We start from the raw sequence: 23,551 nt of genomic DNA, 5'->3' as shown, positions 1-23,551 counted from the left end.
GCGTCCACGCAACTTATGACTTATTAAGCACATTTTTACAACTGAACGTATTAAGGCTTGCCATAACAAAGGGGTTGAATACTTAATGTTAAAGTTTTTATAAATGTTCTACTTTGTCATTGTGGGGTATGATGTGCAATTAGATCAGTGGCATAAAATAAAAGATATTCAGGCTGTAACACAACAAAATGAGGAAAAGGTCAAGGGGTGTAATGTACTTTCTCAAGGCACTGAATACATATTGGCTTATAGAGCAAAAACTATACTAGGTGCCGCAGTAAAGGTATTGTAGGGAATACTCAGTAGGGTCTGTGGAATCCATGTATGGTGCCATTTCATGGGGCTCTGAATAACACGGAGTGTAGCTGGACTGTTACTCTGCCCAGCAGGCTGTTCTACACAACCCCACCTGAAAAACGGAACATATTTGGTTAGTAGAACCCCAACTGACTATTTTCCATCCCAGTTTATTTAAGACAGAAATTCATATTTTCTCTTAACCAGTTTGTGGTCTTGCAATAACTAAAATATAACATCACGTTAATATGCTTTTGGGCCACATATTTGGAGAAAGGCCGACAACATAACATTCTAAAATGTTAACTGTCCATGGTTCTGTATCTCACTGTTCAAATGTCAACGTAAAACTTCCTATGACCTAACCTTTTGTTCAAACTCACCTGTTTTTGTTTTCTAGGGACTCTAGTGAGTAGACTGGACTCTGGTTTTATGGACACAAAATCGATCATTTCTAATTATATTTGTATCATATAGTGTCCAGGCACCCCGTTTTAAGCTGTTTGACCACAGAAAAAGTCCCGCAACACTCTGTATTATTCAGAGCCTCGTGAATTGACACCATATATAGATTCTACAGACTCTACTGAGTACTCCCTACCCCACTTTTACGGGACATAGAATAGTTATTTGTTTTCTTTATAAGCCCATAGTAATACATATATATACAAATAAAAACTACATTTTAATGCCTATTACACCCATGCTCTACCAAGGTTTTCCAGCACACAGCTTTGACCTAGTGCAGTAGCTATGTTGGTATTGTACTTCAAACTACAGTAACTTCCTTAAACAGACTAATTCATACTCTTAGAGGACATGCTTCCACAATCATTTGATTTGTACCGCATACAAGTATTGGATTCTTCGCACACCACAGTAAGATATTATCCCAATACACTACCTTTTCATGCTTTTTAAAATTAAAATATTGGAAGATTGATTTATACTTACAATACCATCAGGCTTGATTGAACTGTTTTGTCTTCTAGTACTGTGGTGCATGGCTGTATTTCCTTAAACCTTTATTTTAGCAAAACATGTAAGTAAAAAAATATTATAATAACATCCTTTTGGTCTAGACACTCGAATGTATTTGTCCTCTTGCTCAGTTGTGCACCGGGGCCTCCCACTCCTCTTTCTATTCTGGTTAGAGCCAGTTTGCACTGGCTGTTCTGTGAAGGGAGTAGTACACAGCGTTGTACGAGATCTTCAGTTGCTTAGCAATTTCTCGCATGGAATAGCCTTCATTTCTCAGAACAAGAATAAACAGACGAGTATCAGAAGAAAGTTATTTGTTTCTGGACATTTGAGCCTGTAATCAAACCCACAAATGCTGATGTTCTAGATACTCAACTAGTCTAAAGAAGGCCAGTTTTATTGCTTCCTAAATCAGGACAAGATTTTTCAGCTATGCTAACATAATTGCAAAAGGGTTTTCTAATGATCATTTAGCCTTTTAAAATGATAAACTTGGATAAGCTAACACAACATGCCATTGGAACACGGGAATGATGGTTGCTGATAATGGGCCTCTGTACGTCTATGTACAGTTGAAGACGGAAGTTTACATACACCTTAGCCAAATACATTTAAACTCAGTTTTTCACAATTCCTGACATTTAATCCTGGTAAAAATTCCCTGTCTTAGGTCAGTTAGGATCACCACTTTATTTTAAGAATGTGAAATGTCAGAATAATAGAGAGAATTATTTATTTCAGCTTTTATTTCTTTCATCACATTCCCAGTGGGTCAGAAGTTTACATACACTCAATTAGTATTTTGTAGCATTGCCTTTAAATTGCTTAACTTGAGTCAAATGTTTTAGGGAGCCTTCCACAAGCTTCCCACAATAAATTGGGTGAATTTTTGCCCATTCCTCCTGACAGAGCTGGTGTAACTGAGTCAGGTTTATAGGCCTCCTTACTTACACACGCTTTTTCAGTTCTGCCCACAAACTTTCTATAGGATTGAGGTCAGGGCTTTGTGATGGCCACTCCAATACCTTCACTTTGTTGTCCTTGAGACATTTTGCCACAACATTGGAAGTATGTTTGGCGTCATTTTCCATTTGGAAGATCGATTTGCGACCAAGCTTTAACTTCCTGACTGATGTCTTGAGATGTTGCTTCAATATATCCACATAATTGTTCTTTCTCATGATATCAACTATTTTGTAAATGCACTAGTCCCTCCTGCCACAAAGCACCCCCACAACATGATGCTAACACACCCGTGCTTCATGGTTGGGATGGTGTTCTTTGGCTTGCAAGCCTCCCCCTTTCTCCTCCAAACTTAACGATGGTCATTATGGCAGTTCTATTTTTGTTTCATCAGACCAGAAGACACCAAAAAGTATGATCTTTGTCCTCATGTGCAGTTGCAAACAGTAGTCTGGCTTTTTTATGGAGGTTTTGTAGCAGTGGTCTCTTCCTTGCTAAGCGGCCTTTCAGGTTATGTTGATATAGGACTGGCTTTACTGTGGATATAGATACATTTGTACCCGTTTCCTCCAGCATCTTCACAAGTCCTTTGCTGTTGTTCTGGGATTGATTTGCATTTTTCGCACCAAAGTACGTTCATCTCAAGGAGACAGAATGCGTCTCCTTCCTGAGCGGTATGACGGCTGCGTGGTCCCATGAAATACATCCACAGGTACACCTCCAATTGACTAAAATTATGTCAATTAGCCTATCAGAAGTTTCTAAAGCCATGACATTTTCTGGAATTTTCCAAGCTGTTTAAAGGCAGTCAACTTAGTGTATGTAAACTTCTTACCCACTGGAATTGTGATACAGTGAATTATATGTGAAATAATCTGTTTGTAAGCAATTGTTGGACAAATTACTTGTGTCATGCACAAATAGATGTGCTAACTGACTTGCCAAAACTATAGTTTGTTAACAATAAATTTGTGGAGTGGTTGAAAAAAAGTTTTAATGACTCCAGCCTAAGTATGTAAACTTCTGACTTCAAATGTAGATATTCCATTCAAAAGCAGCTGTTTCCAGCTACAATAATAATTTACAACATTAACAATGTCTACACTGTATTTCTCATCAATTTTGTTATTTTAATGGACAAAACAATTTGCTTTTCTTTCAAAAACAAGGACATTTCTAAGTGATCCCAAACTTTGACGGTAGTGTGTAATATATATTAAGTACCAGTCAGTTTGGACACACCTACTCAGTCAAGGGTTTTTCTGTATTTTTACTATTTTCTACATCGTAGAATAATAGTGAAGATATCAAAACTATGAAATAACACATGGAATCATGTAGTAACCAAAAAAAGGTGTTACACAAACCAAACTATATTTTATTTTTGAGATTCTTCAAAGTGGCCACCCTTTGCTTTGATGACATTCTCTCAACCAATGTGATTTTATCTGTGGCCAAAGACCTTCAGCCTTCTCAGATGGGCACTTCTAATGTAAATCTATGACAGTACCCAAGGGTCTTTAATTTTCATGCTCTCCCCGTAGATTTTGCAGTAACGTAGTGTCCCCATTAGTGACGGAACACTGAGCCAATCACAGCACAACTAGAGAATGTTACCAACCCCTACGCACCATATTTTCTGCTGGCTGCCCCACCACCACAGAAAGCGCTGATCTAGACTCAAACACCTGCATTTTGGAACTGCCTTACTCAAGAAAGCAAAAAAAGAGACTGTATGCAGCTTTATTAACAAAATTATTATTATTTTTTAAACATTTGCAAACTGATATGTGACACGTATTAATGTCAAAATAACATGCAAAAATTTGTAATAAAAAAAAAATGTAATACCACCAATAAAAAAAATGTTTTGATACGGTGTGCCCTAATGAACAAGACCCTGGATTCAAGCTCAAGGAAAGATCCTGAATAACTGACTTGAAAGAGGGTCAATGAGAGACTGAATGTGTCCCCTAACCTTTGACCCAGTGGTCCTCAGCCCCTTTGTCTCCCACCAGGGTGTTGCAGTTGAGAGTGACCCAGTGGGGGCCTCCCATGCCCTCAAATTCAGGCCTTCAGTACCTCTGAGACACGGCCTAGGCTGCAGTGCAGGGGAGAGGTCAGTCGACGAGAGCTCACACACAACCCCAAATACCACACAATAAGGATGCATGATTCTGCCCATGCAATTGTTGAATGTGTAATCACTTCAATACAGATCTTTGAGTATGTCATACTCGCCATCACCATTAGAGGGAAACAGAGCTCTGGTAGATAGCTGAACATTAGAAAACAAAAATGAGAGAAAACACAAACAGATAATGTAAACACATTGATGTAGCTTTAACACAATGAGCCAAGTAATATTTTCCATTGGCTAAACCCTGGTGAGTAACAACAAATGAGTGTTAGTGGGTGCACTGCGAATACTTACGTTGGTTCAGGTGAATGTGCCTCTGCAACTTGCTACCTTGGTGAGAGTGAGAAAGTCTATCTCTCTCAATGGAAGACCATGGAGTTGGAGGGTAATAGAGGTTTGGTTAAGCTGTCAGACACTCAGGGTGCCTTACAGTATTCTCCTTGAAGCGGATGGCTAGAGAAAAATATAGTTCAGTAGAGTACAGCACAGTATAGTGTACTGTATTGTAGCCTACTTTACTCTAATGTACTCTACTGAACTAAAGTGTGGTCTGTTGGTTTATTCTGTAGGTTGGGCTACTTAAAAAAATCATCGCTGCCAGTTTGAAAAAGCTAGCATAAGTGCATGTGACAGATGGGAGCAACAATAAATATTCTATGTTGCAATCTTCGAAGGAATTAATATTGTGATATAATGATTACTTAATTGAGAATATACAGTAGGTGAGGTTGACATTTGACCATAGAATCAATGACAAAAAAAGTACATTTCAAAGTCTGTAAATTTAAGTATTTTAAACTTTCATTCAGAACATTTTTTTTTACTGATTTCAACATCCAACTTTAGTTCAGAACCGAAACAAATCTGAACATTTCCTGAAAATACGTATTTAACGTCTGGAAAATATGTATTTTCAACATTCGTAAAATACGACTTTTCAACACCCGGAAAATACACATTTTCAATATCCATATAAGATGTATTTATGACATCAAGAAAAAACATTTGACGTCCGGAAAATTGGCATTTTCACCTTTCATTCAGCTCCAAAAATGGGTAAGAGGTCTAAAATACTTTCAAAGCCATTTTGCTTACTGGGTACAAACCAACTGAACAGCCTGGTCTCATAGACTAGACGTAACATAGTACATGTAAATCCGGGACACTCAAATTAGTATGATATGTTACATTTGATATTGTTAAATAAGACAGCTGATTACGTAAATCAAGGGTGGGCTTATAACACTAATGTCTATTAACCCAAGTTGCGAGTTCGAAACTCATCACAGAAAATGTTAGCTAATTATCAACTTTTCAACTACTTAGTACTTTGTTTTGCTCATTTGTAACTACTTAGCATGTTAGCTGACCCATCCCCTAACCCTTTTAGCTAACCCTTCCCCTAATCCTATAACCTAATTCCTAAACTTAACCCTAACCCCTAGCCTAGCTATCATTTACTGCAGGGCTGCCCAGCAACCCTTTTCCTGGAGATCTACCGTCCTGTGGGTTCAGTCTAACCCTAATTTAGCACACCTGTCTGGGTGTATTCACTTGGAACCAAACAGAAGCAAACAGTACAACCTACCTGAATCTTCCCAATAGAAACTCGTCTTTTTGTTGCAAAACGTGTTCTATTTGCAACTGTTTGCTATACAGGTTGGACTAATGATTACACCCCAGATTGTATGTATAGGCCTAAACTGCTCACCAAGACCTAGCTGAATCAGGTATGCTAACTTAATCCAACATTGGACAAAAAAAACCTACAGGATGGTAGATCTCCAGGAAGAGGGTTAAGCTGCCCTATAGACCTTACATTGGAACAGGTCTTTACTGGAACTGATTCCTGTCACCTGGGTTTATTTTCAGTGTAACACACCCTTACTACCATAATTTACTGGAACACGGCGGGCTAAAGACCGTAGATACCAACGTTTTCAGGAAATGAATTAACAATACCAATCACAATTTATAGCTTAGTTCATAGCTACCATAAAAATTCCCCTTATCATTGCTCTATGTCACGTAACGTTCCTTGGTGAAAGCATAGGGGAGGGGACAGTATATAAAGAGCGGAGCAACCTCTACTCCACTCATCACTCCATCACTGGCCAACCTGAGAAAAGACTACCTGTGACTTGCCTACGACTACAGTTAACCAGCAAAATCACCATGAAGGTCCTGAGCATCTCTGTATTACTCTGCGTGGCCTTAACTCTAAGGGAAGCAGCAGGGCAGCAGCAGGCTGTGGCAGTGGAACAACTAAGCATTGTTCCAGTTCTAGAGGAGGCTAAAGAGACTGGGCCACTGAAGCCACTGGGTGACGCTCCAATGGACACCATAGTAGAACTGGTAGAAAACAAAGTAGAGCATGCTCTACCTGAAGAAGGGGAAGCTGAGGCTGATGCTCTTGCGCTGGTCCAAGCACCAGCGATAAGGTTTTTGCACTGCCCTGATGGTTGGTACCTACATCAGTCGCGCTGTTTCCTCTTTGTGAACTCATACTTGCCGTGGCACAACGCAGAGGAACACTGCAACACTCTGCATGCAAACCTGGCCTCCGTTCAGAACCCCCGACAGTATCGCTTCCTGCAGCAGTTAACGACAATGGCCAACCGGCACAGCGCGTGGATCGGTGGATTCTATCTCCAAGACAGGTGGCTGTGGATCGACCGTGTAGGATTCTACTACGAAAACTGGTACACACACCTTGATGTGGACCGCAACGCTTGCATCCATCTGCGCACCTCAGTGGGCTGGTCAAATGCTCACTGTGGCACAGGTCTCCCATTCATCTGTGTGAAAATGTCCTGTTAGTCAAGATTGTGCTTCCTGTCAGCAACATGATTTCAGTACGAGAAAGAAATAACATAAACCAACTAACAATTCTAACTGCTTTAAGCATTTTAGCGTAATGAATCCAGGCTGCATCACATCCGGCCGTGATTGGGAGTCGTATAGTGAGGCGCACAATTTTCCCTGTCGTCCGGGTTTGGCCGGGGTAGGTCGTCATTGTAAATTATAATTAGTTCTAAACTGGCTTGCCGAGTTAAAGGTTCAATATATATATTTTTTTAAACATTGATTTTATTACTGACTTTATTCAGTCACCCTGGATGTCTGCCAAAATGCTAAATGTGACTTAGGCAAGATGCAGTCATAGGATTCCATTGATCCAGGTTTATTCTACAAAAGCAATGACGCCAAAACATTATTGCGACATGTGTAATGCAAACGGCATATATATGATACATTTAAGAAAGATCAACAACATTTTTATCTGTTCGACTGGGGTGGATTTTTATTTTGTCGAACTTTCTTTATTGCAACAAATAATGGTGTTTTTCTAATAAATGATGATTGCAGAATAATTTTGAAGGTAAACTGGGCACGTGATGTCATCACGTAACTATAACGCTCCACTCCACATTTCATTCTGAATGCCTACTGCTAGCAAAATCAACTTTTTCCACTCTAAAAATGTTTCTTTTCTGAGGGGGTGACATTATGTCCAGCTGTTTTTATCGACACAAGATGGTTAAATGGAAGTGGACAAGTTATTAATGGAAACACAGTAGCTACTGATGATGGAAACTGTGCTCTTCGAATAAATATGATTGCCGAATATTTTTTAAGGTTTGCTGGCACATTATATTATCAACTATAAAACTCCACTCCACATGTAATTCTAATGCCTACTGCTCGCAGCATCCATTTATTCAACAATAAAAAATAATGTTTCCTTGCGGAACCAAGTTTGTATTGACTTTCAAGAATGCCTGAGTTGCTTCACATTGCAATTTGAAGTTTCACTATCAAATTGTTTCAGATCATCTAGGCCTGCGTGACTGCAAGTTACACAATGGCACGGACAGTGGCGATAAGTTTGACATATGAGAATGATAAGAATATGGCAAATATTAGTCCATGTTTGTATTATATCCATCCTGGATTTTTCGGGCTACCTGAGACATGAAAGATAGGTGGGCTGGGCATACAGAATGTAGCCACTTTATTAATCCGCAATATGCCTAATATAATGATGGATACACTTCAACCACATTTCTATTCGACATTTTAGGTTTTGTGACGTCATTACGTCCAGCTGTTTTATCGACACAACAGTTTATGGAAACGCACCGTGGTAGGCAATTGTCGCGTCTGTCTGAATTAAATGTCGAGGAAAAAAAATCACTGGGAAAGTTCATGGAAACATAGCTATTGCAAGTTTTGATTACCTATGTAATTGCTTTCCTGTTATAAAGATGTTGTGGATTTGTTTTCTTCTTTCTTTCTTCCTAGTGTAGTGGTTAAAACATACCATAGCAGACTGGCACCAACACTTTGGCAAACGTTTACCTGTGAGGGTTGCCCTTCATTTTAGACACAGGTTGACTTTTTATTTTATTTAACCAGGCAAGTCAGTTAAGAACAAATTCTTATTTACAATGATGGCCTACCCCGGCCAAACCCGGATGACGCTGGGCCATTTGTGCGCGGCCCTATGGGACTCCCAATCACGACCAGATGTGATGAAGCCTGGAATCGAACCAGATACTGCAGTGACGCCTCTTGAACTGAGATGCACTTGGGAGCCTGAGTGACTGGTGTCCCCTGAAAGCAGATCTGTGGGACAAGGCACATTTCCCTAAACACTTCTCACTCTTTTTTTATGACACCATTTCATGGCTCAAATGGGTTGCTTAAGTTACTAACACTCAATTCCTCAGTGAGATAAACTCAATTGTAACTGTTAGTTAGTAAGCAAACAGAGCATCCAAAACCGCCAATGAGAGGAGCCACAGGGCTTAAATAAACATGTCTATTTCCATGGCTCAATAATAATACTTTACATAGTATAATACGTTTTACATATAATAATGTTTTAAATAAAAAGTTGTACATATCATTATTTGCTGTGTAGGCCAATGCTATTTTGGAGCAGACTTGTCATGGAAAATGAACATCCTCCAACCCTGTAACAAACATGATGAAAAACAAAGGAAACATCAACCGGCTCATCAAGAACTAGTTCCATTAACTTTCAATCACTGTAGCTATATTCATTCCATGACCAAGGTAATGATCCATCATGCAGAAATCATTTGCCCATGTGTTTTTTCATGTAGCATGTACCAGTGAGGCTTTTTTTAAGTTGACCAATTAAATAGATGTAAAATGCCTTCGCTGCTCATTTAATTCAAATGTGCATAATAGAAGTACTCAAGGACATTTGAGAAGTGCAGTATCCTGTCCATTACCCCATAGACAGGAAGCACAGCAGTGCCCTATGATTTGAGTAAACACAGCGAGTGAAGAAGCACAATATCGCCTTGTTCAAAAAGGTAGTTCAGGCATAGGCCGACAATAGATCTGCAATAGGTCTACTGGCCTTGAACAGGTTTGTGTTCCACTCACTCAGCAACATTTATTTTCCTTTCCTTGCAGTCATGTTTTTAAATCCTGTGAGTTGCAGTGCTGGGGTTCAGGGATTTTAAACCTCAGATTCTATGAGGTTGTGTGGGCTTCAAGTCATAAATTGCACTTATTCCGTGGCCCAAGCTGTGACATGAAAATAAACAGCAACTCAGATACTTGTAGGGCCCTTTGTTGTTATTGTTGTTGATTAAAGGTCAAGTTGTGCAACACAGACCAATTCACTACTGATAACATATTTGGCAGATAGCATTTCTCGGGATAATGGTATGCTAGACGAGCCTATACCTTGTAGAGATACTGCTTTAGTCTGCTTACCTTGGGTTTTTCTTCTGCTATGCAATAATGCCAGTCTCTTCGCATTACTTTTTTTTTACATGCAGCTACTACCATCATTGCAAATGTAGAAGGTATTATTCTGTACAGATTTTTAGGTAGAGCAGGTAACATCAACTGCTTGTTATGGGACTAGGCCCACTTTCGAGTCGCTTTTCTTCTGAGGACACTCCCTACCACTGTCCGACGTCACCGACCAGGAGTGAATGGTCTCTGTAAAAATACATGGAATTGATGAAAGGGAAAGGCTCAGGGCTGTACGAAACATGATCGTTTTTTCTATTTGTATTATAGGCAAACGTGTAGCAGAATAATCGACATTTTCCTATTCATGAAGGCACACGGATGACGAGTTTTTCCGTTTTGTAAAGTAAACATGCGATTGGTGTTGCGTGTTTTTTCGTGTTGTTGTTTTTTTTGCGAGTGAGAGATAACTGTATTCATGTCTAGCGGATTGGAATGAAAGTCCGCCATATTCTGCTTTACCACGCCCGGGAGTCAAGCGTTTGGAAATAAAGCGGACACGTTGTTTCATGTATTTTTTCATCAAACGGATGATATGATAGGACTATATTGGACGTAGGATATGAAGACATGCCTTTTAATAAAAGACGTGAAAAGGATGACTGGGCAAGAATGAGAATGCTTATCACAAAGACTACGGACGGATCTGTTGATCATATTTAGAAGAGAATTCACACTACCCATTACTCAATTAGAATTGTACTGACATTTAGTTAACTCCCCGAGCCACTGTTTTCTGACTGACAGGCGATCAGAAAGGACACGAAACGGGGGGCAACACAAATATACATTTTATTTGAACCACATCTAGGCTATGTCCTATTTATATTAAACGCGTCCGTGTTTTTTCGCCAGCTGTTAGGGCGTGACATGATATTCGTTAACTGTTATAATTTATTGCAACTGGAATCTGCATAAAGAAGCAGGAAAAGTGATTTTAAAAGAATGACCCTTGACTCCATAATGGCGTGTTGCCTCAGCGAGGAGGCGAAAGAAGCCAGGCGGATCAACGACGAGATCGAAAGGCAGCTCCGCCGGGATAAGAGGGATGCTCGGCGGGAATTGAAGCTGTTGCTTCTCGGTAAGCTAGTGGTGATGATGAGATGCAAGTAAAGCCCAAAATTCCATTTGGGTAGTGATACGCGAGCTACGCCTGCGAATCAGCCTGTTTTAACTTTGTAACCAGCCACACATGTCGAATTTAGTTCCAAAGCATCTTATTTGAATATATACTGAACCAAAATATGAATGCAACAATTACAAAAATGTTACTGAGTTACAGTTCATGTAAGGAAATCAGTTAATTTAAATGAATACATTTGGCCCAAATCAATGGATTTCACATGACTGGGAATACAAATATGCATATGTTGGTCACAGATACCTTAAAAAAAAAGTAGGGGTGTGGATCAGTAAACCAGTCAGTATCTGGTGTGACCACCATTTGCCTCATGCACCAAGACACATCTCCTTTGCTTTGCATAGAGTTGATCGGGCTGTTGATTGTGGCCTGTGGAATGTTGTCCCATTCCTCTTCAATGGCTGTGCGTAGTTGCTGGATGTTGGCAGGAATTGGAACATGCTGTCGTACACGTCGATCCAGAGCATCCCAAACATGCTCAATGGGTGACATGTCTGGTGAGTATGCAGGCCATGGAAGAACTGGGACATGACAATGGGCCTCAGGATCTCGTCACGGTATCTCCATGCATTCAAATTGCCATCTATAAACTGTAATTGTATTCCTTGTCCGTAGCTTATGCCTGCCCATACCATAACCCCACCTACACCATGGAGCACTCTGTTCACAACATTGACATCAGCAAACCAAACGCCATACACATGGTCTCCGGTTGTGAGGCCGCTTGGACGTACTGCCAAATTCTCTAAAACGACTACGTTGTTAGGCATCTTATGGTAGAGAATTAACATTGAATTATCTGACAACAGCTCTGGTGGACATTCCTGCAGTCAGCATACCAGTTGCACACTCCCTCAAAACTTAAGATATCTGTGGCATTGTGTTGTGTGACAAAACTGCACATTTTATTGTCCCCAGCACAAGGTGGACCTGTGTAATGATCAAGCTGTTTAATCAGCTTCTTGATATGCCACACCTGTCAGGTAGATGGATTATCTTGGCAAAGGATACATGCTCACTAACAGGGATGTAAACAAATTTGTGCACATAATTTGAGAAAAATCATCCTTTTGTGCATATGTAAAAAAAAAAAAAAGTGGGATATTTTATTTCAGCTCATGAAACATGGAACCAACACTTTACATGTTGCGTTTATATTTTTGTTCAGTGTATTTAGCTACCATTTTTTTAATCACTCGCACCATCCAACAATTGATTTCAGTGATAGTTGAGGATAATAGTTGTGATCCCTAAATCATTCCAAGTGGTTTCCGTCTGTTTACTGATGAGGCCAAAGTCTAGGCGTTTTATTGGTAGCAATTACAGGGTCTAGAACTCCTGAGCTAAAAGCGTGTTTACAGTGGTGTTTACCTGTTGGCCTACACTATTAAGCATGTAGACATTCCTGCATGTTTCGAGTCCTAACGTTTGGCCCAACAATCTGTGCACGCCATTCGCCCATATCTCTGAAATAGACAGCTGTTTTTGAAATGCTTCAAGTGATAGAAATCTGAACGCACTACCAGTGCTTTGAAAAGTTGTACTAGTTATACTTTCCTGTGGATATATTGTCTCACAGTCCTACCTGCAAAAGGACCCACTGCACGGTCAACCAGTGAAGTAAGTTAAAATATGATTTTATTCAGCATTCTGCTTTTGTGAGAGGACATTTTTCCAAACAAATGTACAGCACGGTCTGATTATCAGGCAAGCCTACCCATTGACTCTTGAAGAAGATGCCTAATGTTAACACAACTGTCCTTTTCTATCATACCCACAAAAAATACGGTTTTATTAGTGTTTACAAACAAGAAGACCACAAGCAAGAATAATAGCTTTAAAATATGTTTATAGTGTATGACAGTAGTTTTTTTTTGAATTGTTAGTTAGATTACTTGCTCGTTATTACTGCATTGTCGGAACTAGAAGCACAAGCATTTCGCTACACTCGCATTAACATCTGCTAACCATGTGTATGTGACAAATAAAATTTGATTTGATTTGATTTGAGCTATCATGTGGATGTCATGGATTGTCAGTCCTTGCATCTAGAATGCTGGCTATATGCCTATACCTATACCAAAACAAGTGGCCGGGACCACGTTTCATTGTTTATCTATTCCCAGAATGTAGCTTTAATGGACTATCTATTACAAAAGTACTATTAATGACTAAATGTTGTCTATTTGATCAATGTTTCATATATGTTCTACTGTATGATGAATGTTACTTACGTAAAAAGGCTGGGGTTTTTAGGTCTTTGGCTTGTAAATTAACTGGGTTAAAAAGGGGCAGATGTAATCAAATCAACTCCTAGCTGCCTGAACTGAAAGCCTGCACTCATAGGCCTACGGACATGGGTCAGTAAGCTGGATTTTCCTCACATTTGTTCCACGGCAGCAGCGAATCAACAATTCCTTGAAATGCAGTATGGGTAATTCACAGAAAAACCACTCATGTGGGAGGTCATTACTAACACTCTAACATTGACCGGTCACTTTAGTTTTACGAGTGTATCAAGGAAGTCCAACCATTGTTAGGCAGCTCTGTCGGACGTGTGTCAGTTTGGGGACTCCAGATACATTTGACATTTTAGTCATTTCGAAGATACTCCTATGCAGAGCAACTCAAAGGAGCAATTAGGGTTAACTGCATTGCTCAAGGGCACATTGGCCGATTTTTTTCACCTAGTCGGCTTGGTGAGTCGAACCAGCGACCTTTCGACTACTGACCCAACACTCTTAACCGCTAGGCTACCTGCCGCCCAGATACAGTGAACTTTAGCATCGTTGCCATTGTTTTAAACACTGTACTGTAACTATACTAGATCATTGGCCTTGTGTCAACAGTTTCCTGACTCGAATGCAACCCCTCAAACACCACTCAGAATACAGGCTCTCTAGAACCAGGCACACACTATAGATTTTTGACTGTCCCCTCTGAATGCAAACAACTGGGACCTCTTTCTACTCATTGGCTCTTTGTCATCACGCTGGAAGAAGTTTATTCCACAGCCTCCTTGTGTTCTATGAAAACTGAGGCCGCGTTCCAGCCTGACTACATTGCAGACGCCTGCCATATCTCACAACACCTGGATAGGTGTTTAACATTTCAGCTAACCGCATCAAATGACAAAGCAATCTGATGCCCAACTGTGCAGTCAATGGCATGGCGCCCATCCATTGGTTGATGCAATGCAGAGACTGCAATGTAGTTGGCCTGGAAGGTAAGGAGGAAATGGTGGAAATGGTCCTTCCTCCCGACTCTCTTTACTTTTGAAGCGGAAGTGTCATGGGGATGATCTTACACATACGTTATCCTAATGGGAACAAGATCTTCCCTAGAACTGTCTGTTTGTGAATTCAGGTGGGATCATCGGTAACATGTATATATAGTAGACCTCAGATACATAATATAAGAACATCCAACATTAGAATGAAAAGCACAAGCTATATAAATTAAATGTATTATGTGATCGGTCCAGAAAGGTTCCAATCTATAGCAGGGTGTGGTGTATACAGAGGAAGAGTCTGCTTTTTATGATGCAAAAATCTAAAATGGTATATTTCATGTTCATATCATGGCACTCGGCAGGTTCAAGAAAGGGGAAATAAAAACCTAGCTCGGTTCAGAGCACTTCACTTATAAACCAAAGAGTATTTCAAAAATCAACAAATTAAACAATCTCTTTTGTGGCTAGGCTTGACTTTTGGCTACGGGATTTCACTCACGCACGTTCTTCGTCTTTTAATCCATTATTTTTCTTTGTCTCAATGGCCTCTTTCCTTTTCTTGTTTCTTTGCTCTATATTTCTCCTCGTTTCTTTGTCGATTCATTCCTCGCCTTCCGTGTCTCCATTGTTCTCTTTTGTCTGTGCGTAATTGGCCCTGTGCCTTCCCCTGCGCCGGTAATAAGGGGTGTGCTTGGGGAGTCTTGTGACATCGGCAAGGATTCCCTGCGTTCCCCCGCCCCTCTGACTCCCATTGACCGCCACACCTCTGGATAGCTCACACACCCCCGTCCTCAGAATCTACCCAGGAGGTCGAGTGCTCTCTCGCTGCGGCGGGACAGTAGTTTGCATTTCCGTGATGGACCCTGAATCTGTAGTTACCCTACTGTTATTCTCTTTGTTTCTCGCCATGCAGGTGAGTAGTGCGTGATCAGTCAATCGAGGGAATTTGCTTCCTAACAAATAATATCGCTAGCCCCTCTCTTTCAACCTTGGCATATTTCCTTTTTCTCTCTGAGAGTTTACAGCCAATGTAGGCTATGGGGTGCTTGTCCTCTCCCAACCCCCTGAAGAGCTGCTCCTATGCCGAAATCAGAGGCCTCTGGCTGCACAATGAAGTCTCTGTCCAAGTTTGGTGTGCTTTGTACTGGTTTCACGCACAGGGATTCTTTAAACTTTTGGAAAACTATTTTGACTGCTTGAGTCCACTTCACCTGGGTGGGAAGGTCTTTCTTTGTCAGGTTGGACAGTGGAGCGACTATAGATGCATAGTTGGGTATAAAGCACTGGTTGTAACTTGTGATCCCTAGGAAGGATCACACATGCTTTTGCGCACTGGCCTTGGCCACTCCCAGATAGTCTCCACTTTCTTTGTCTGGGGGAATATGAGACCACTCCCATTCGTGTACCCCAGATATTTAGCATAATTTCTTGCTATCAATCTAGCTCCACTTAGGCTCCCCAGCAAGGCCCGTAGCCGTTGTAGGTGTGTCTTTCAATCTTCTCTGTGGATCACCACGTCGTCTATGTAAGATGCAACGTGAGCTTGGTGGGGTCTAAGTAGCTAGTCCATTAACCGCTGGAACGTCACGCCAACTCCGTGAAGCCCGAAGGGTAATTTCACGTAATGTAAAAGGCTTGTCTTCTGGGGCCAAAGGTACCTGCCAATAGCCTTTATAGTGAGATCTAGGTTAGTTATGTAGCTCGCTTCTCCCAACCGCTCTGTCAGCTCATCTACCCTCGGCATTGGGTATGTGTTCATTTGGAGATGTCATTCCTTCCTCAGAAGTCCTGAACAGAATCTCATCATTCCGTCTGGCCTCGGTACGAGAACTATCGGACTGGATCATGCGCTGTGGAACGACTCAATAACTTAAAATTAAATCAGATTTTATTGGTCGCATACACATTTTTAGCAGATGTTTTTGCGGGTGTAGCGAAGTGCTTGTGCTCCTAGCTCCAGCAGTGCAGTATTATCTAACAATGCACACCGATCTAAAAGTAAAAGAATGGAATTAAGAAATATATAAATATTAGGACGAGCAATGTCAGAGTCCGGGGGTATAAATATATTTATAAACTGGGTGGTTCGAGCCCTGAATACTGATTGGCTGCCAGCCGCGGTATATCAGACCATATACCACGGGTATGACAAAACATGTATTTGTACTGCTCTAATTATGTTGGTAACTAGTTTATAATAGCAATAAGGCACCTCAGGGTTTGTGATATAGGGCCAATACTCCGTGATGCACCATGTCTAAAAATAGCCCTTAGCCATGGTATATTGGCCATATACCACTCCCCCTCGTGCCTTATTGCTTAACTATGTGATGGGATGTATAGACATTATAGACATTATGGAAAGTATGAGGATAGAATATTTAGTATTTCTGTAGAATACGTAGGATAGAATAGTATATATGCAGCAATAGTTTAATAGGATGAAATATAAAATGAATTAAACAGTATGTACACTTTATTAAAGTGACCAGTGTTCCATTATAAAAGTGACCAGTTATTCCATGTCTATGTACATAGGACAGTAGCCTCTAAGGTGCAGGGTTGAGTAACCGGATGGTAGCTGGCTAGTGACAGTGACTAAGTTCAGGGCAGGGTACTGGGTGGAAGCCGGCTAGTGATGGCTATTTAACAGTCTGATGGCCTTGAGATAGAAGCTGTTTTTCAGTCGCTCAGTCCGAGCTTGGATGCAGCTGTACTGACCTCCTGGATGATAGTGGGGTGAACATGCCGTTGCTCGGATGGTAGATGTCCTTGATGATATTTTGCCTTCATGTGACATCAAGTGCTGTAGGTGTTCTGGAGGGCAAGCAGTAGGCCCCTGGTGATGCCTTGGGCAGACTGAACCACCCTCTAGAAAGCCCTGCGGTTTCCATACCACGGGGAATACAGCCTGACTGGATGCCCTCAATGGTGCATCTGTAAACAAGGGTATTAGGGCCCATACCAAATTTATTCCACCTCCTGAGGTTGAAAAGGGGCTGTTGCTCCTTCTCCACCACTCTGTCTGTGTGGATAGTCCATTTCAGATTGTCAGTGATGTGTACGCTGAGGAACTTGAAGCTTTTCATCTTCTTCACTGCTACCCCGTCGATGTGAATAGGGGCTAGCTCCCTCTGCTGTCTCCTGAAGTCCATGATCAGCTCCTTCGTTTTGTTTATGTTGAGGGTGAGGTTATTTTCCTGGCACCACTCCGCCATGGCCCTCACCTCGTCCCCGTAGGCTGTCTCGTTGTTGTTGGTAATCAGGCCTTCTACTGTTGTGTTGTCTGCGAACTTGAGTTGGATGATTGAGTTGGAGGGGTGCGTGTCATGTAGTCATGGGTGAACAGGGAATAAGGGAGGGGACTGAGCATGCACCTTTGTGGGGCCCCTGTTGGGGATCAATGTAGCGGAGGTATCGTTTCCTACCTTCACAACCTGGGAGCGGCCCGTCGGGAAGTCCAGGACCCAGTTGCACAGGGCGGGGTTCAGACCCAGGGCCCTGAGCCTAATGATGAGCTTGGATGGTACTATGGTGTTGAAGGCTGAGCTGTAGTCAATGAACAGCATTCTTACATAGGTATTCCTCTTATCCAGATGGGATAGGGCAGTGAGCAGTGTGATGGCGATTGCATTGTCTAGGGATCTATTGAGGCGGTATGCAAAATGAGCTGTGTCTCGGGTGTCAGGTAAGGTGGAGGTGATATGATCCTTAACTAGCCTCTCAAAGCACTTCATGATGACAGAAGTGAGTGCTATGGGGTGATAGTCATTTAGTTCCGTTACCTTTGCTTTCTTGTGTACAGGAACAATGGTGAACATCCTGGAAGCAAGTGGGGACAGCAGACTGAGATAGGGAGAGATTGCATATTTCTGTAAACACTCCAGCCAGCTGGTCGGCACATGCTCTGAGGATGCGGCTAGGGATGCCGTCTGGGCCGGCAGCCTTGCGAGGGTTAACACTCTTAAATGTCTTACTCGCGTCGGCTATGGAGAATGAGAGCCCACAGAGCTTAGGAGCGGCCCGCGTCGGTGGCACTGTGTTTTCCTCAAAGCAGGCGAAGACGGTGTTTAGCTTGTCCGGGAGCAAGACATTTGTGCCCACGACGTGGCTGGTTTTCCCTTTGTAATCCTTGATTGTCTGGTGTCCCTGCCACATACGTCTCGTGTCTGTGCCGTTGAATTGCAACTCCAATTTCTCTGTACTGACGTTTTGCCTGTTTGATTGCCTTACTGAGGGCATAACTGCACTGTTTGTATTCAACCATATTCCCAGTCACCTTGCCGTGGTTAAATGGGCTAATTCACACTTTCAGTTTTGCATGAATGCTGCCATCTATCCACGTTTTTTGGTTTGGGTATGCTTTAATAATCACAGTAGGAACAACATCCCTTATACACATCCTGATGAACTCAGTCACTGTGTCTGTATATACGTCAATGTTATTCTCAGAGGCTACCCGAATGGAGTCGTGAACCTTGTTGTCGTCCCAGAAGATAGAGAACAATGGGTGAGAATTTTGGTTGCGTTTTCCTCATATTTTCTTTGTTAAAGTCTCCAGCAACAATAAAGGCTGCCCCAGGATATGTGGTTTCCAGTTTGCACAAAGTCCAGTGTAGTTCCTTGAGTGCCGTTGTGGTATCGGCTTGAGGGGGAAAATACACGGCTGTGACTATAATCAAAGAGAATTCTCTTGGAAGGTAATACAATCGGCATATGATTGTGAGGTATTCTAGGTCCGGTGAATTAAGGACATGAGTCCCTGTACGTTATCACCATCACACCATGAGTAGTTAATCATGAAATGTACCACACCACCTTTCTTCTTCCAGGAGAGTTCATTCTTCCTGTCTGTATGATGTACTGAGAACCCAGCTGGCTATATGGACGGGGACAGTATATCCGGAGTGAGCCCTGATTCCGTGAAACAGAGTATGTTACAGTCCCTGCTGTCTTTCTGGAAGGAGATCCTCGCCCTGAGCTAGTCTACTTTATTGTCCAGGGACTGGACATTAGTGAGTAATATACTCAGAAGCGGTTGTTGGTATGTATGCCTCCTGAGTCAGACTAGAAGTCCACTCCGAATACCTCTTCTCCACCAGCAGCGTCATGCAGCAGCCTCTGGGATAAGTTCAATTGCCTTGGGGGGTACGAACAAAGGATCCATTTTGGGAAAGTCGTATTTCTGGTCGGAATGCTGTTGAGTTAGTTATTTCCATCTGTATGTAGTAACACAAAAAAATGTATGGTCTAATATTGTAAAAAATAACAAAAATTAAATTAAAAATACTGCCAAGTTCCTTAGGAGCTAGAAGCAGAGCTTCCATGTCTGTCAACGCCATCTCTCTCACTCCCTCCCTGATTATTTATCATCACTCAGCAGGGATTCAGTAAGGCCTTAAGTTTACTCTCTTGCCTGGCTCTGTGTATAAATTATGCTGGATGAGGTATGTATTCCCTGGGAGGAAGGAAAATACCTCCCAGTGTCGGTCAACTAGTGCCCGTAGGTTCTGCTCTTGCTCGCACGTCAGCGACCCCAAGCTTCGGGGCTGGGAAGTCCGGTTGTAGGCTCTTTGTTGCGCTTGTTCCTTCACTATTGGCCACACTGTGGCCATCAGGTCTCGCATTAGAGCGACATGTTCTATCAGTGTTCTGTGGGGACACGGCTGGGCTTCCCACGCCTCCTTGGCGAGGTCCTGGATCCCTCTGCACTGCCTCCCATATAACAGATAGAATGGAGAGAAGCCCGTTGACGACTGGGGTACCTTCCTAAGAGCAAACAACAAGTGAGGTATTAACATGTCTTAGTTCCTCCCGTCTCACTCAATCTCCTTCTTCAGCATTGACTTAACAGTTTTAATCAGGCATTCACATAAATCATTGTTTTGGGGATGATATACACTTGTGAGTATTTGACTCATATTGTACAAGGTGTGCAAGTCTTTCATTATGCGGGACATACACGGACGTGGTCACATGTTCCGACAAAATAGAGGAGGGTAGGCCAACTCTGGAGAAAATCTGAAAAGCTCCTTTGAAACCCCTTTAGTGGACATATTAAGCTGGGGAATGGCTTCGGGGTAGTGTGTTACGTAGTCGATTACCATCCGTATATATTCGTGCCCTCTGCTGATTTGGGTAATAGGACCCACCAGATCCATTGCTATCTGCTCAAAGGGTGTTTCAATGCTGGGATGAGCAGGTTTCTGTAATTGACTTTGGAGTCGTCTTTTGGCACTGGTCGCATGACTTACAGTACTTTTCTACATCATTCGTAACATGAGGCCAGTAGAATCTACTCATGATGCGCTCTTTAGTTTTGTTGACGGCCAAGTGGCCTCCCAGCACTTGCTAATGCTCCAGGTACAGTAGAGTACAGTGTCTCTATATGATCCAGGCACCATTAAGAGATCTAGAACCTCATCCCTTCTCTTAACCACTCAGTACAGTAAGCCCTTCTTTATGCAGTAATACGGTGATTTACCTCATTGATGCCCTACAAGCGCTTCCCATCCACTACTTTCACTTTGCGCCGCCCCAAAATCAGGTCTGTGTCCTGCAACTGTGCAGTGCCAAACTGTACTATCAACTCATCAGATAAAGGAAAATCTTGGCTGTCTATTCTCAGTGGGGGGCCTTGGTCTCCTCCACTCTCTGTTGAGAGACCTGGGCACGTGTCATCCTCTGTCGTTTCTTGAAACAACTGCCTGAGCTTCTGATCTAGAATTGTATTTTTCTTCCTCCCCAGCACTCGATCTGGGTGAAGAAGAGACATCTCCCTGTAGTGCCAGTAGGGCCCGGCGAGTGCGCGCCTGTTGGGGATGTGTTTTCTCAGAGTGTGCCAGAGACTACTTCACATTGCTTATGTGTATCAAGGAGGTTCTGTTTACTCTGCCATAGGCTCTCGAGCAGCTTACAGTATCTCCTAGCAGTACTGGTACAGGTAAATGGTTCACCACCCCCATTTTCATAGTGCACTTGCCTTTGGTAGTTACTAACGTAACCTGCGCCACTGGGTATCTGCGTGTCTCACTATGGATACAGGAGACTGACATCTGTTCCTGACACAAACCTCCCTCCTGTACTGTGACAGAACTAGGTTAATTATACTACCTGAGTCTAGGGCTGTGGCAGTCACAACATTTTGTCAGCCGGTTATTGTCATGCAAAAGTATGCCAGTCTCACGGTAATTGACTGTTAATTAACATAAACAGGTTTAGCATCTCTAGGCCTCCATGCATACAAGCCTCCACGCAAATTTAAAAAAGTTGAATAAATCAATTTAATATACATCATCACAATAAATCCATTCTTTTCTTTAGTCGGGCCTAAAGAAACATGATATGAAGAAAATGTATTTCAGAAGAACAGAATATGTTGGCTTACTGTATGTTATCTGGCTATGATCTATGCAATAGGCTGTAGGCTTGTTCATTTAGCTGACAAGATTTGCTTTTAAGTCAAGTGCCGTTATTTTATATTTATATAAAATCATATATATTTAAATATGATTTTATAGTAAGAAGAATATAATTTAACTTAGCTGAATAAAATAGAAAGGATATTTTTCCCATTCCTGGAGCAAGTGCGCATATTAAGTGGCTATGTTGAGTGTAAAAGTGATCATTTGAAACAGGTCCTATACACCTGATTTAGAGTTATTTGGCAACTTTAGTTGTGAATGATACAAACCTTAGAATGTCTTTGAAATCAAACATGTACAGACTGCATGATGCGATCTATGGGCTATTGATGATTTGAGAAAGTAAAAAAAAGAAGAAGCTTGCGATCAAGTTTCTTGCCTGTTCTCTCATCAAGTGATCATATTTTCACCCATCAGACTATTCTCAACTTAATCTTGTCTTTACTAATATGTAAAATTGTTTTCAATTTAGAGTGTCCCATTATCAAATGGGCAGGAACAGGGGCAGGGGATAAAAATACCTGTCATCTGTATGCAGTCGAATAGCAAATGGAGTCCGCACGCTTTCCCATGGTCCGTTTTTCAATGATGCCAGGTAGGCTACTTCGGTTTTATAGCGCAGCATGTGCTTAATATGAGCAGCCGAGAAATAAATATAGGAACACTTATATTGCTCCACGCATCAACCACTGTTTGAGGAGCATACTCACGCTGCGCAACAGGTGATATTCCGGCCTAAACTCTGTATGCAATGGGCTCTCCAACTCTGTTCCTGCAGCTACCCAGTGCTTAATTAGGGAAACTAAATTAAATCTGTTCGGGAGCATCGATAGTAACATGTTTTCACAACAAAACATATTCCAGTAAACTGTTGCCAGCCCCTCTGCACACTCTAGAAAGGAATAAAGGATAGAGAGGAGGAGATGGAACGGATAGTGGTGAGATATTCTGTATCGCTAAAGGTAATGTGTCACCCAATTAATTATGAACATTTTTTTTAAATGCCCTAATGAACCAACAGCATCTCCTGGGGCTAAACTTTCTCTCCCAGACTCATGGATAGAAATGTTGGTGTGTAGCATAAAGCGAGATTGTAATCCACGTGAGAAGAGCTACTAGAATGATGAGGGAAGACTGCTGCCTTGATAAAGTCCATCCTTAGAACACATACTAATTGGTATCTATAGTTTTGGCGTGGTTTACCTGCTGCTCTGTTGGTGACAATCACATCCCTGTCATTTAACACACTGTCACCTTACCAAATACATAAATGTACTGCCTCAGTCACCAACTAGTCCAGTTGCTAAAGTTGAAACAACATACTCCCCATCCTCTCCCACTCCAAATCGCTAGTACACTACATGACCAAAAGTATGTGGACAACCCTTCAATTGAATGGATTTGGCTATTTCAGCCACGCCCGTTGCTGACAGGTGTATAAAATCGAGCACACAGCCATGCAATATCCATAGGCAAACATGAAGAGCTCAATGACTTTGAAACTATGAAACACTGAAGAGCTCAATGACTTTCAACATTGAACCGTCATAGGATGCCACCTTTCCAACAAGTCA

General features: G+C 41.8%; 2 protein-coding genes across 2 annotated transcripts in view; both read left to right on the top strand.

Annotated features, from left to right (window-relative positions):
• The first annotated feature begins 6,469 nt into the window (after positions 1–6,469).
• LOC112263270 (ladderlectin-like) lies at positions 6,470–8,139 on the top strand. Its single transcript, XM_024439354.2, has one exon. The coding sequence runs from the start codon at positions 6,557–6,559 to the stop codon at positions 7,199–7,201; it is 645 nt and encodes a 214-aa protein (XP_024295122.1). The 5' UTR covers positions 6,470–6,556; the 3' UTR covers positions 7,202–8,139.
• A 1,975-nt stretch (positions 8,140–10,114) lies between these two features.
• The window catches only part of LOC112263268 (guanine nucleotide-binding protein G(q) subunit alpha-like), a 35,128-nt gene continuing 21,691 nt past the window's right edge, over positions 10,115–23,551 (top strand). The window contains exon 1 of the mRNA XM_024439352.2: positions 10,115–11,261. Within this exon, the coding sequence (XP_024295120.1) occupies positions 11,126–11,261 (136 nt within the window). The 5' untranslated portion in view covers positions 10,115–11,125. The remainder of the gene's footprint in view (positions 11,262–23,551) is intronic.

The sequence above is a fragment of the Oncorhynchus tshawytscha genome, linkage group LG12 (genome assembly GCF_018296145.1).
Source record: "Oncorhynchus tshawytscha isolate Ot180627B linkage group LG12, Otsh_v2.0, whole genome shotgun sequence".
Lineage (NCBI taxonomy): Eukaryota > Metazoa > Chordata > Actinopteri > Salmoniformes > Salmonidae > Oncorhynchus > Oncorhynchus tshawytscha.
Note: the sequence above shows the minus strand (reverse complement) of the source record. Positions and strands in the feature narration are given on the sequence as shown.